This window comes from Oncorhynchus tshawytscha, linkage group LG14 (assembly GCF_018296145.1).
Source record: "Oncorhynchus tshawytscha isolate Ot180627B linkage group LG14, Otsh_v2.0, whole genome shotgun sequence".
In the NCBI taxonomy this organism is placed as follows: Eukaryota; Metazoa; Chordata; class Actinopteri; order Salmoniformes; family Salmonidae; genus Oncorhynchus; species Oncorhynchus tshawytscha.
In genome coordinates, this window is record NC_056442.1 from 27570736 (window position 1) to 27585107 (window position 14372).

General features: G+C 41.8%; 1 protein-coding gene across 4 annotated transcripts in view; it reads left to right on the forward strand.

The window, feature by feature from the left end:
• sphkap (SPHK1 interactor, AKAP domain containing) overlaps positions 1–14372 on the forward strand; it is a 56237-nt gene that overhangs the window by 40267 nt on the left and 1598 nt on the right. For 2 of the 4 annotated variants that reach the window (XM_024444835.2, XM_024444836.2), the window contains exons 8-11: positions 9827–10003; positions 10966–11049; positions 11574–11623; positions 14087–14292. In XM_024444835.2, coding sequence (XP_024300603.1) covers positions 9827–10003; positions 10966–11049; positions 11574–11623; positions 14087–14292 — 517 coding nt within the window. The remainder of the gene's footprint in view (positions 1–9826; positions 10004–10965; positions 11050–11573; positions 11624–14086; positions 14293–14372) is intronic. The other 2 variants (XM_024444837.2, XM_024444838.2) reach the window with 2 other exon arrangements.

A 14372-nucleotide genomic window follows, 5' to 3' on the forward strand; every position in this document is an offset into this window, starting at 1 on the left:
TCGGAAATCGGTAATTTTGGACGCCGATGATTATTATTTTTTAATTATTTTTTTACACCTTTATGTAACTAGGCAAGTCAGTTAAATAAGAATATATTAAGAATATATTCTTATTTTCAATGACGGCCTAGGAACGGTGGGTTAACTTTCTTGTTCAGGGGCAGAACGACAGATTTTTACCTTGTCAGCTCAGAGATTCAATCTTGCAACCTTACGGTTAACTAGTCCAACGCTCTAACTACCTGCCTCACGAGGAGCCTGCCTGTTACGCGAATGCAGTAAGAAACCATGGTAAGTTGCTAGCTAGCATTAAACTTAATCAATCATAATCACTAGTTATAACTACACATGGTTGATGATATTACTAGTTTATCTAGCGTGTCCTGCGTTGCATATAATCGATGCAGTGCACATTCGCGGAAAAGGACTGTCGTTGCTCCAACGTGTACCTAACCATAAACACCAATGCCTTTCTTAAAATCATTACACAGAAGTCTATATTTTTAAACCTGCATATTTAGCTAAAAGAAATCCAGGTTAGCAGGCAATATTGCACGCAGAGTCAGGTTATATGCAACCCTTTGGGCCGCCTGGCTCATTGCGAACTAATTTGCCAGAATTGTACGTAATTATGACATAACATTGAAGGTTGTGCAATGTAACAGGAATATTTGGACTTATGGATGCCACCCGTTAGATAAAATACGGAACGGTTCCGTATTCCACTGAAAGAATAAACGTCTTGTTTTCGAGATGATAGTTTCCGAATTCGACCATATTAATGACCTACGGCTTGCATTTCTGTGTGTTATTATGTTATAATTAAGTCTATGATTTGATAGAGCAGTCTGACTGAGCGATGGTAGGCACCAGCAGGCTCAAAAGCATTCATTCAAACAGCACTTTTGTGCGTTTTGCCAGCAGCTCTGCTGTTTATGACTTCAAGCCTATCAACTCCCGAGATTAGGCTGGTGTAACGATGTGATGTGAAATGGCTAGTTAGCGGGGTGTGCGCTAATAGCGTTTCAAACGTCACTTGCTCTGAGACTTGGTGTAGTTGTTCCCCTTGCTCTGCATGGGTAACGCTGCTTCGAGGATAGCTGTCGTTGTGTTCCTGGTTCGAGCCCAGGAGCGAGGAGAGGTATGGAAGCTACACTGGCAATACTAAAGTGCCTATAAGAACATCCAATAGTCAAAGGTATATGAAATACAAATGGTATAGAGAGAAATAGTCCTATAATTCCTATAATAACTACAACCTAAAACTTCTTTCCTGGGAATATTGAAGACTCATGTTAAAAGGAACCACCAGCATTCATATGTTCTCATGTTCTGAGCAAAGAACTTAAACGTTAGCTTTCTTACATGGCACATATTGCGCTTTTACTTTATTCTCCAACACTTTGTTTTTTGCATTATTTAAACCAAATTGAACATGTTTCATTATTTATTTGAGGCTAAATTGATTTTATTGATGTATTATATTAAGTTAAAATAAGTGTTCATTCAGTATTGTTGTAATTGTCATTATTACAAATACATTTTTAAAATCGGCCGATTAATCGGTATCGGCTTTCCCCCCCCAATAATCGGTATCGGCGGTGAAAAATCATAATCGGTCGACCTCTAATATCTAGTCCCCCATTTGAAGAATTCACAAGTATTTGGACACATTCACTTGTATTAGGTCCAAATGTTGGTATTTGGTCCCGTATTCCTTGCAGGCAATGACAACATGAAGCTTGTGACTACAAACATGTTAGATGCATTTGTGGTTTGTTTTGGTTGTGTTCTGGATTTGGACGATTCCAAGCTAACAGAATGATGCGCCGATTTCTTTCTTTTAAAATGTATTTCAAACAAAAAGCAATGGTTTGTGCTGTCATTCTGTTATTCAAGTAAATTATTTATTTTTTTACATTTTCTGTGGAAATTGTTGAAAGTCATCCTTGTGCATAGAGTTGTATGGTTTGTTTAACTTTGCAATAATAGTTTTGGGTTTTCTGTTACCATGGAATTGCCCGTTATGTTTTGCCCAATAGGAACTGAATGGTGAATAATATTTTGTGCCATTTTGGAGTCACTTTTACTGTAAATAAGAATAGAAGATGTTTCTGAACACTTCTACATTCATGTGGATGCTACCATGATAATGGATAATCATGACTGAATCGTGAATAAGGATGGATGAGAAGGTTACAGAGGCACAAAGATCCCCCCCAGAATTCTGACCTCCCCAGTTATTGGTAATGGTGAGAGGTTAGCATGTTTTGTTGTTGCCTCTTGAGCAGTAGCCTCGTCTGGCCACTCAACTACAATACATTTGAGCAGTAGCCTCGTCTGGCCACTCAATTACAATACAGTTGAGCAGTAGCCTCGGCTGGCCACTCAATTACAATACATTTGAGCAGTAGCCTCAGCTGGCCACTCAACTACAATACAGTTGAGCAGTAGCCTCGGCTGGCCACTCAACTACAATACATTTGAGCAGTAGCCTCGGCTGGCCACTCAACTACAATACAGTTGAGCAGTAGCCTCGGCTGGCCACTCAACTACAATACATTTGAGCAGTAGCCTCGGCTGGCCACTCAACTACAATACATTTGAGCAGTAGCCTCGTCTGGCCACTCAATTACAATACAGTTGAGCAGTAGCCTCGGCTGGCCACTCAATTACAATACATTTGAGCAGTAGCCTCAGCTGGCCACTCAACTACAATACAGTTGAGCAGTAGCCTCGGCTGGCCACTCAACTACAATACATTTGAGTGCACCACACAGCAATGCTGCATTCAACCACACCGATGATCCATGCTGTGCAAAAAAATGAAAAACATGTTTCAAACTTAAATGTTACAACAACCTACAGCTATACCTTTTTGGAGTTATTAAATACTTTTTGACTAAGGTCACATTATATTATGCACATATACAAGCAGGGAAGCAAAAGCTGGAAAAATATGATTTCTGGATGCGGCATCCTATGGACATAACGTTAAGTGGACATTATAAAGGGCCATATTTTTTCTAATAAAACAATGGCCATTTTGGGTCGTAGTTGCACATCTGGCCACATCTGGTGACCTTTCGGATACTAGTCCAACGCTCCAAAATGACACCATACATTATTTGCCATTCATTTCTATTGGGGACAAAAAAATCTGAAACGCAACCAAAAGAAACTGTAAATGTATCCAACAAATGTGTAGAGTCACAAACTTGATGTAGTCATTGTGTGCTATGAATATGGAACCAATACACACATGCAGTGCATTCTGAAAGTTTTCAGACCCCTTGACTATTACCACATTTTGTTATGTTACAGCATTATTAAAAAATGTATTAAATTGTTTTTTTTTTCTCATCAATCTAGACACAATAATACACAATGACAAATCAAAACTGTTTTTTTTTGTGCAAATTTATAAAACATAAAAAACAGATATCACATTTACATAGGTATTCAGACCATTTACTCAGTACTTTGTTGAAACACCTTTGGCAGCTATTACAGCCTCAAGTATTTTTGGGAATGACGCTACAAGCTTGGCACACCTGTATTTGGTTGAGTTTCTCCCATTCTTCTCTGCAGATCCTCTCAAACTCTATCAGGTGTGATGGGGAGTGTACTGCACAGCTATTTTCAGGTCTATCCTTCTAAACGGTTCACCAGATATGAGTGAAAATACCCTCAAATTAAAGCTGACGGTCTGAACATTAACCTCATAGTCATGGTTTGATTTCAAATCCACACTTTTGGAGTGTAGATCCAAAATAAGTCAAAATGCTTGTCCCAATAAAAATGGAGGGCACTGTAAAAGGTGACATTCTGTACTGTCGCCTCAAAGGAAACATTGGATCTCAAATAAAAAAGAAAGAATTCCCTTTCCAAATACATATGGAGACGAGTGTATGTCACACATACAGTATATTATGCATATAAGAGACACAGACTACATGCAACAGTGGCATAATATTGTCCTGTAATTTGGGTCTGACATTTCACTCAGAGGTCAATTGTGTAACAGGGACTCAGTAAGGTGAGAAGATTCACACAGACCTTGGTAAAGTGAGAGTGGCCTTTAGGGGAGCAGTGAAACATGAATATATACACACTGCAGGGAGGCCTGGTATTGGAAGAGTTGGGCACCACAAAGAGGAGGTTACAGATAACTTCCAATGTACTTTATTGGTGTTCCAGAATCTTGAGCTCATCAGCTAAGCGAAAAACATTTACAGACCACATTTACAGACCACGTTGACATAGGTGACAACACAAGGTCGCACAATTAGGTAGAGCAGATCAAATATAAAGTGTATGTGTTTAGAAAGGAAAATAGGCAATGGGGTTTAAATACTTTGGAGGTTATTTGTAAATGTTGATACTTCAGAAAAATAATCTTAGTATCATATATAGGTAACTGCCCAAATAAAAGAAAGAACAATGGGGCGTTTGGCCACCACATTCCGGAACAGCTTCAGTGCACCTTGGGATAGATTCTACAAGATTCTAAACTCTATCAGAGGGATGCGACACTATTCTTCCGCGGGAAATTCCATAATTTAGTGCTTTGTTGATTGTGGTGGAAAACGCTGACTCAGGCATCGCTCCAGAATCACCCATAAGTGTTCATTTGGGTTTACATCTAGTGACTGAGATGGCCACGGCATATGGTTTACATAGTTTCGATGCTCATCAAACCATTCAGTGACCACCCGTGCCCTGTGGGAGGGGGGAATTGTCATCCCGTAGACCTCAGGAAGAGTAGCTGATGCTTTTGCAGCGGCTAATGGGGATCCTAGTAAATACCCATTGTAGCCAAAATAATGGCCTGACAAGCCTTTTTATACATGACCCTAAACATGGTGGGATGTTAATAGCTTAATTAACTCAGGAACCACACCTGTGTGGAAGCACCTGCTTTCAATATACTTTGTATCCCTCATTTACTCAAGTGTTTCCATTATTTTGGCAGTTACCTCTAGATTGGATTGACACATGCAATAAATAAGATGAAAAGGAAAATAGATGGAAGAGATTATTACATTTAGGCTGCTAAACGATTGCAGGGTTTGGTGGTTTTTCACATAACACTTAATAAACTCCAATTAGGGAACGAGTCATCTGTATCTTTTTATTTTTTACTTAACCTTTATTTAACTAGACAAGTCAGTTAAGAACAAATTCTTATTTACAATGACGGCCTACCAAAAGGCAAAAGGCCTCCTTCTGGGATGGGGGCTGGGATTAAAAATAGAAATAAATTAAATAAAAATATAGGACAAAACACACATCACGACAAGAGAGACAGCACAACACTACATAAAGAGAGACCTAAGACAACACCATAGCATGGCAGCAACACATGACAGCACAGCATGGTAGCAACACAATATGGCAGCAGCCCAACATGGTAGCAGCACAAAACATGGTACAAACATTATTGGGCACAGAAAACAGCACAAAAGGGCAAGAAGGTAGAAACAACATTACATCACGCAAAGCAGCCACAACAGTCAGTAAGAGTGTCCATGATTGAGTCTTTGAATGAAGAGATAAAACTGTCCAGTTTGAGTGTTTGTTGCAGCTCGTGCCATTCGCTAGCTGCAGCGAACTGAAAAGAGGAGCGACCCAGGAATGTGTGTGCATTGGGGACCTTTAACAGAATGTGACTGGCAGAATGGGTGTTGTATGAGGAGGATGAGGGTTGCATCAGGTATCTCAGATAGGAGGAGTGAGGCCTAAGAGGATTTTATAAATAAGCATCAACCAATCAACCAGTGGGTCTTGCGCCAGGTATACAGAGATGACCAGTTTACAGAGGAGTATAGAGTGCAGTGATGTGATTTATAAGGAGCATTGGTGGCAAATCTGATGGCCGAATGGCAAAGAACATCTAGCCGCTCGAGAGCACCCTTACCTGCCAATCTATAAATTATGTCTCCGTAATCTAGTATGGGTAGCATGGTCATCTGAATCAGGTTAGTTTGGCAGATGGGGTGAAAGAGGATCAATTACGATAGAGGAAACCACGTCGAGATTTAACCTTAGCCTGTGTAACAGTATAACTTTAGACCGTCCCCTCGCCCATACCCGGGCGCGAACCAGGGACCCTCTGCACACATCAACAACAGTCACCCTCGAAGCATCGTTACCCATCGCTCCACAAAAGCCCTGGACCTTGCAGAGCAAGGGGAACTACTACTTCAAGGTCTCAGAGCAAGCGATGTCACCGATTGAAACGCTATTTAGCGCGAACACCGCTAACTAGCTAGCCATTTTACATCCGTTACACCTGCAACTTGATTATGTGCTGAGATAAGGACAGTGTACTGTTAGCCATACTCCCAAGTGCTTGTATGAGGTGGCTACTTCAAGCTCTAAACCCTCAGAGGTAGTATTCACACCTGTGGGGAGAAGGGCATTCTTCTTACTAAACCACTATGACCTTAATTTTGGAGGTGTTCAGAACAAGGTTAAGGGCAGAGAAAGCTTGTTGGACACTAAGAAAGCTTTGTTGTAGAGCATTTAACACAAAATCTGGGGAGGTGCCAGCTGAGTATAAGACTGTATCATCTGCATATAAATGGGTGAGAGCTTCCTACTGCCTGAGCTATGTTGTTGATGTACATTGAGAAGAGTGTGGGGCCTAGGATCGAGCCTTGAGGCTGATACCTATCAGGACTATTTGTGAGGATAACATCGAGAAAAGTAGCCTTTTCTGGGTGTTTGGAGTCCTACCTTGTGGGATTGGTAATAATCTGAGAAAGATTTAGAGAGTCCCATTGCTTTAGGACTTGATCAGGTGGTTTAAGCATGTCCGAGTTTAGGTCACCTAGCAGGACAAATTCAGACTTAGTGTAAGGGGCCAGGAGAGAGTTTAGGGCAGGTAGGGTACAGGCCGGTGCTGATGGAGGATGATAACACCCAGCAGTCAACAAAAACAAGCAAATCAAATTGTTTGGGGACAGCCTTGGTGGAGACAACTGAGCACTGAAAGTGTTCCTTGGTAAAGATTGCCACTCCATCACCTTTGGAAGATCTGTCTTGCCGAAAAAGGTTATAACCAGAAAGGTTAACATCAGTATTCAAAACACTCTTTTTTAACCACATCTCAGTAATGACCAACACATCCTGAATTGGAGCTGTGAACCCACACTTTCATTTGAGGTAATAAGCTTCCAGTGTTAACGTGCAGAAAACACAGGCTTTTACGAGAGCAGAAATCCGTGAAACCGATATCAGAGCACAAATCAGAATTGGGGCCTGAAACAGTAGATGGGCCAGGGTGTACATGCATATTTCCAGATATCAACAGTAATACAATCAAGGCACGACAGAGGACAGGGAGAGCTCTGCAGTGTTGATTTATGACATCTGAATGTGCATCAGATGGCAACAAGATCATATTATACAGCAATTTCATCAGGTGACATGAATACAAAGCCGGCGAGAGGTGGTTAGAATAGGATGGGAGGCCAAAAGTCTGTGTAACCAATAGAGAGTCAGAGTCCTGAGTGTGGGAACAAACATAGTCTGTCCCACGGTTGGGTAAACAAGAATGTTCATAGTCAACAAAGCATGCAGAAGTCATGAGGCAAATAGCAAATAGCAAAATGCACAAGAAAAAATATATAACGACTTGGGTTTAGCCATTGTAAGTTCAGAGTCACTCGCCCCAACAGTGCCTGTGTGCCGGAGGCGAGCAAAAGCTCGGGAGAGAGGGGGGAGTGGGGTCGGGGTACCTGTCCCAGACAGGGGGAGACGACCAGGGCAGATGTTGAACAGATCGCCAGGTGAGTCTTTCCCTTTTGGTAATGTGAGGTTCATTGACATTGACAAACAACACCTTAACCCACTATGGGAATCTGGCAGCTTTCAATCATCTAATCAGGATTTAAATTCATCAGTTGCTCTGTTGCATTAAAAAACCAGCCAACACTACAGCCTTTCATTTCATTATTTATTTATGGTTAATTTGGATAGGTACAAATACAAAACATCCTTTACACACTAAAGGACCTGGGTTATCCACCCTCTATAAAAGGGGCAAAGATTTTAAAAAGGCCAATACTTGGTTGTGGTGGTGGGGGGGTTGTATGTAATATGTGACGAGCAAGTATCATCGGCCCAACACAAATGTAAAATGTGTATAGTCACAGTACATAGCACACTTGAAAAAAAACTGCATTCTATAATCAATAATTTTACAATCTGTATCCAAAGAAAAAAATATGGAACCAAATCAACCAATGAGGGGGAAGTTCAAATCAGAGGGGTTGAGCTCCTCCCAGTCTCCCAAACCCATCACACCATACAGTGCCTTTGCCTTGCAAAAGTATTCATCCCCCTTGGCGTTTTTCCTATTTTGTTGCATTACAACCTGTCATTTAAATGGATTTTTATTTGGATTTAATGTAATGGACTTCCCCAAAATAGTCAAAATTGGTGAAGTGAAATGAAAAAAATAACTCGTTTCAAAGAATTCCCAAAAATAAACAACGGAAAAGTGGTGTGTGCATATGTATTCACCCCTTTTGCTATGAAGCCCCTAAATAAGATCTGGTGCAGCCAATTACCTTCAGAAGTTACATAATTAGTTCAATAAAGTCCACCTGTGTGTATTCTAAGTGTCACATGATCTGTCACATGATCTCAGTATATATACACCTGTACTGAAAGGCCCCAGTCTGCATCACCACTAAGCAAGGGACACCACCAAACAACAAAGAGACCAAAGATAACCCTAAAGGAGCTGCAAAGCCGCACAGCGGAGATTGGAGTGTCTGTCCATAGGACCACTTTAAGCCATACACTCCACAGAGCTGGGCTTTACGGAAGTGGCCAGAAAAATGTCTTAAAGAAAAAATAAGCAAACAAGTTTGGTGTTTGCCAAAAAGCATGTGGGAGACATATGGAAGAAGGTACTCTGGTCAGATGAGACTAAAATGTAGCTTTTTGGCCATCAAGGAAAACGCTATGTCTGGTGCAAACCCAACACCTCCCATCCCCCCGAGAATAACAGCATCATCCTGTAGGGATGTTTTTCATCACCAGGAACTGGGAAACTGATCAGAATTGAAGGAATGATGGATGGCATTCAATACAGGGAAATTCTTGAGGGAAACCTGTTTCAGTCTTCCACAGATTTGATACTGGGACAGAGGTTCACCTTCCAGCAGGACAATGACCTTAAGCATACTGCTAAAGCAACACTCGAGTGGTTTAAGGGGAAACATTTAAATGTCTTGGAATGGCCTTGTCAAAGCCCAGACCTCAATCCAATTTCAAATCTGTGGTATGACTTAAAGATTGCTGTACACCAGCGGAACCCATCCAACTTGAAGGAGCTGGAACAGTTTTGCCTTGAAGAATGGACAAAAATCCCAGTGGCTAGATGTACCAAACTTATACCCCAAGAGACTTGCAGCTGTAATTGCTGCAAAAGGTGTCTCTAACAAAGTATTGACTTTGGGGCGGGTGAATAGTTATGCACACTCAAGTTCTGTTTTTTTGTCTTATTTCTTGGCATTTTTTATATTTTGTTGCCTTACAATTAAATTAAAATATATTTTTTGGGGGGGGGTTTGTATCATTTTATTTACACAACATGCCTACCACTTTGAAGATGTAAAATATTTTTTTCTTGTGACACAAACAAGGGGGGTGAATACTTTCGCAAGCCACTGTATGTACACTCTTAGAAAAAAAATGGCTAACTAGAACCATAAAAGGTTCCTACAGGTACAGCCTGCTAGAACACTTTAAGGACAATTTTTTTCTAAGAGTGTATACAGTGGTTGACCCTGCTGTTTGCTCTCCCCAGCTTTGAGAGAGACAAGACGGCAGTGCCCTCTGCGCCCGCTGCGGTACCCGCTGTAGATGAACGAAACAAGCGCTCTCTGAGTGCTAGCAGTGAGGACAGCTCAGAAAGCTGGTCCCAGATCGCCCCTGATGACGACCCCCACGAGGAGACCAGTAGTTTTATCCAGCTGAGCGAGGGGTCAGTAACCGTAGCAACCAACCACTGCTCCGTCCTATCATGCACCGCTCCTAGCACTCCTACCGCTACTACCGCCCTCGCCGTCCGTCGCCCTCTCATCAGCCCATTGCTGCTCACTCTTTGCTGTCCTGTGCCAGTCTTCGGCCTTTGTTGCTGCAGTGGAATAGCTGTCTGCCCGGGGGCTTTCCGCTCACTGGCAGAGAGCTCACCTAGTGCACTCAGCCCTACTCCTTAACAAGCGTGGTGTGGCGCTGAAATATAGTTAGAGAGAGTGGGGCTGCAGCCGCGCTAGCATAGGTATGATGTCACACTGCTTTTCACGTATCAAACGCCCACAGAACATTAGCTTTATCATTCCCTGCTTCAGCTAGTGCCATTCCTCAGTTCCACAAGCTAGTCTCATACTGACACGCAGCCAAGCCAAAAGACTGAGGTAGCAAGTCTATTACTGCCATTCCTCTAAGCCAGTAGAAATGAGACCAGGGGATAGATAAAAGAGTGGGATGGATACAGTTGTAGGCTCCAGAAGACCAGGAGGGGGGCTGTGTGGCTGGCTGACTTCAGCTTGACAGTAATGGGGATGAAATGTGCGCTGCTTTAATCTGCCAGTGCAGACAGCTGTGGCAGAAACAAACACCTGGTCGCTGTTGCCTTCCTCTCCACCTGACCACCTCATCCCCGATTAACTCCGCTGCTGACACTGGACATGGTCGCCCACTCCGCCCGACTTCTCAATCGTTCCACATCCCCCATCTTCACACGGAAGGGCCAATTGCCAGTCAGGTTCTCTCTGCCAGCCCAGCCACTCTGCTCAGCTGCAGCTGCTGTTTCTATGTTAATCACCAGCTAATGAACAACGTCGCTCGCTTCACTGCAGCTCCTTGTTGTTCCTTTCACAAGTCACTGATTGTGTCACATTTCAAGAGACAGGATGTGAGTTTTGGTTCTGTTTGGATTTGCAGGAACGGGAACAGCAGCACGTCTAGCCTGGGTCTGGCAGACTTGGAGGGCTTGTCTGACATCCCCAGTCAGAGCACAGTGAACAGGTAACTCGTAACTCCTAACAACATGAAAACACTCCTACAACGTGCAGGCTATACTCCTACAACACAGCACTGAGGCTTTAAATAAGGCCCTTTGAACAGGAGAATGCAGTCTCATAGGCTCCAGTCTGATTCTCTCTAGTCTCTACCCTGTTTATGAAGTGTGTACTTGTTCACCACCTCATGAAGAGATCAACCGATGTAGGAAATGTGGTGTAATTAAGTGTTTTTAAATCCATGACAGGGAGTAAGTAAATTCATGCCCAGTGCTAGATTAAATAAGTGTTTGCACCCCCCAAAATGTTAAGGAAATGAAACATTCAGGACAGAACAAATAGGTAAGGAGAACGATTAAGATTGACAGAAAGGTGAAAAATAGGACATTTTCCTTTTTCTTCCTTTGTGTTTAGAGTTATCCCTTACTGAAAAAAAACTGATGCTTAGTAAATCTGGCCTAACGGTAGAATGTGAAAAAATCAGAACGCGACCTACTGTATTGTCTTAATGGTCATGTTCTCTGTTCTCAGTGAGGAGGCAGACAAGGGTCACCTAAGGGAGAGCAAGGAGAACGTAAATGGTGAGTAGTGTCACCTTGTCTTACACACACACACACACACACACTACATCAAACTGTCTCATTTCAATGTCATTACTGTCTATATCTGTCACACAGGAAACTCAACTCTCTCTGTCTCCCCTACTGTCTTATCTTTGTTCTCGTTTGTCTTCGCGATAACTTCTATTCAGCCTCTTCACAACCTCTTCACTGTAAGATCTCTACACACTCAGAGTTCTATGAATATTCTAACTCAAATGTCGAAATTGTAAATATATCACTGCTTTATCTCTGCTGTGGTGCCAGTTAAACATTTTAGGTCAATATAGCGGCATTGTAGCCAGTGTTGGGGAAACTACACTGAAAATAAAGTTTACCAAGCTACAAATTACTTCACACTGGAAGACGTTAAACTTCACTAAAGTTACCCTTAATAAAAATATAGTATATAATATTACTTAACTAAAGTGACTTAGAAAAAAGTAATTCACTACATCCCTTAACTACTTCATGAGAAATTGCAGTACCAGTCAAAAGTTTGGACACACCTACTCATTCAAGGAGTTTTCTTTATTTTTACTATTTTTTACATTGTAAAATTATAGTGAAGACATCAAAACTATGAAATAACACATATGGAATCATGTAGTAACCAAAAAAGTGTTAAAGAAACTAAATATATTTGAGATTTTTCAATGTAGCCCCCCTTTGCCTTGATGACAGCTTCATTCTCTCAACCAGCTTCATGAGGTAGTCACCTGGAATGCTTTTCCAACCGTATTGAAGGAGTTCCCACATATGCTGAGCACTTGTTGGCTGTTTTTCATCCCAAACCATCTCAATTGGGTTGAGGTCGGGTGATTGTGGAGGCCAGGTCATCTGATGCAGCACTCCATCACTCTCCTTCTTGGTCAAATAACCCTTACACAGCCTGGAGGTGTGTTGGGTCATTGTCCTGTTGAAAAACAAATTATATTCCCACTAAGCACAAACCAGATGGGATGGGTTATTGCTGCAGAATGCTGGGATAGCCATGATGGTTAAGTGTGCCTTGAATTCCATGAAATCTAAATAAATCACTGACAGTGTCACCATCACACCTCCTCCTCCATGCTTCACGGTGCAAACCAGTAAATACGGAGATCATCCGTTCACCTACTCTGCGTCTCATAAAGACACGGCTGTTGGAACCAAAAATGTCAAATTTGGACTCTGCAGACCAAAGGACAGTTTTCCACCGGTCTAATGTCCATTTCCCATGTTTCTTAGCCCAAGCAAGTCTCTTCTTATTATTGGTGTCCTTTAGTAGTGGTTTCTTTGCAGCAATTTGACCATGAAGGCCTGATTCATGCACGTCTCCTCTGAACAGTTGATGTTGAGATGTCTATTACTTGAACTCTGTGAGGTGCAATCTGAGGTGCAGTTAATTGCTGATTTCTGAGGCTGGTAACTCTAATGAACTTATCCTTTGCAGCAGATGTAACTCTGGGTCTTCATTTCCTGTGGCGGTCTTCATGAGAGCCAGTTTCATCATAGTGCTTGATGGTTTTTGCGACTGCACTTGAAGAAACTTTGAAAGTTCTTGACATTTTCCGCATTGACTGACCTTCATGTCTTTAAAGTAATAATTCCACAAAATAACAAGTTAACAAGCCACAACTGTTAATTGAAATGCATTCCAGGTGACTACCTCATGATGCTGGTTGAGAGAATGCAAACCTGTCATCAAGGCAAAGGGTGGCTACTTTGAAGAATCTCAAATCTAAAATATATTTTGAATTTGTTTGACACTTTTTGGTTATTACATGATTCCATGTGTTGTTTCATAGTTTTGATGTCTTCACTATTATTCTACAATGTAGAAAATAGTAAAAATTAAGAAAAACCCTTGAATGAGTAAGTGTATCCAAACGTATGACCGGTACTATATATCTAAATCTGACATGTTAAATTGCAAGAACAAATTGCAGAAAAATAAATAAAAATGGCAATAACTGTTCACTCTGGAGTCAGATGTTAACATCATGTGTAATTTAGCCTTTTAAACACAAAAAGTGAGAATGAGGCACACAAGAAGTGTTTCAAGTTAGAATTAGGCAGGTCTGATGCCAAAAACGAAAGTAAATTCTTGCCTACTTCACCCGTATTTTATTTGTGCAAAAAAAGTAGTGTTTAGTTCCAGTAGTTAGCTACACCACTAAATGGCAAAGTAATTAACTACTAAAACCACTACCAAGATTTTAATTGAGTTTAACTACCACCAAGCTACTGAAAAATGTATTTAAATAGTTGAACTAAATGTATTTCACTACTTCCCAACATTGATGGTATCAAGCCCTCTATACCCAACCCAACTTGAACCTATTTAGTGCCAAATCCATCCAATGTTCCATCGGACCTCGGCGTAGCTTTGGCACTGACACTACACAAAGTGAGCTTGATGTATACAGAAAGTGGGCGTGATGTATTTCCTGTGTGTTGCAGAGGGCAGCTCCCTGTGGACAGTAGGGGGCAGTAGCAGCCACAGGGAGCTTCTGGTGGTCAACTGTGACTTGGATCCAGAGTGTGTGGACTCAGAGCTGCGCTTGGCCCTGCAGTGGATCGCCGCCTCCGAGCTGGGCCTGCATGCCGTCTACTTCAGGAAGTGTAAGGAGAGGACGTCCAAGGTGGGTGCAGCACAGCACATGCAGGTACACAGACTCTGATTATGCCCCTACGCGTGTGTGTATTGTACTTTGTTATGTGCATGTCTCGTGTAGTGCACAAGGAG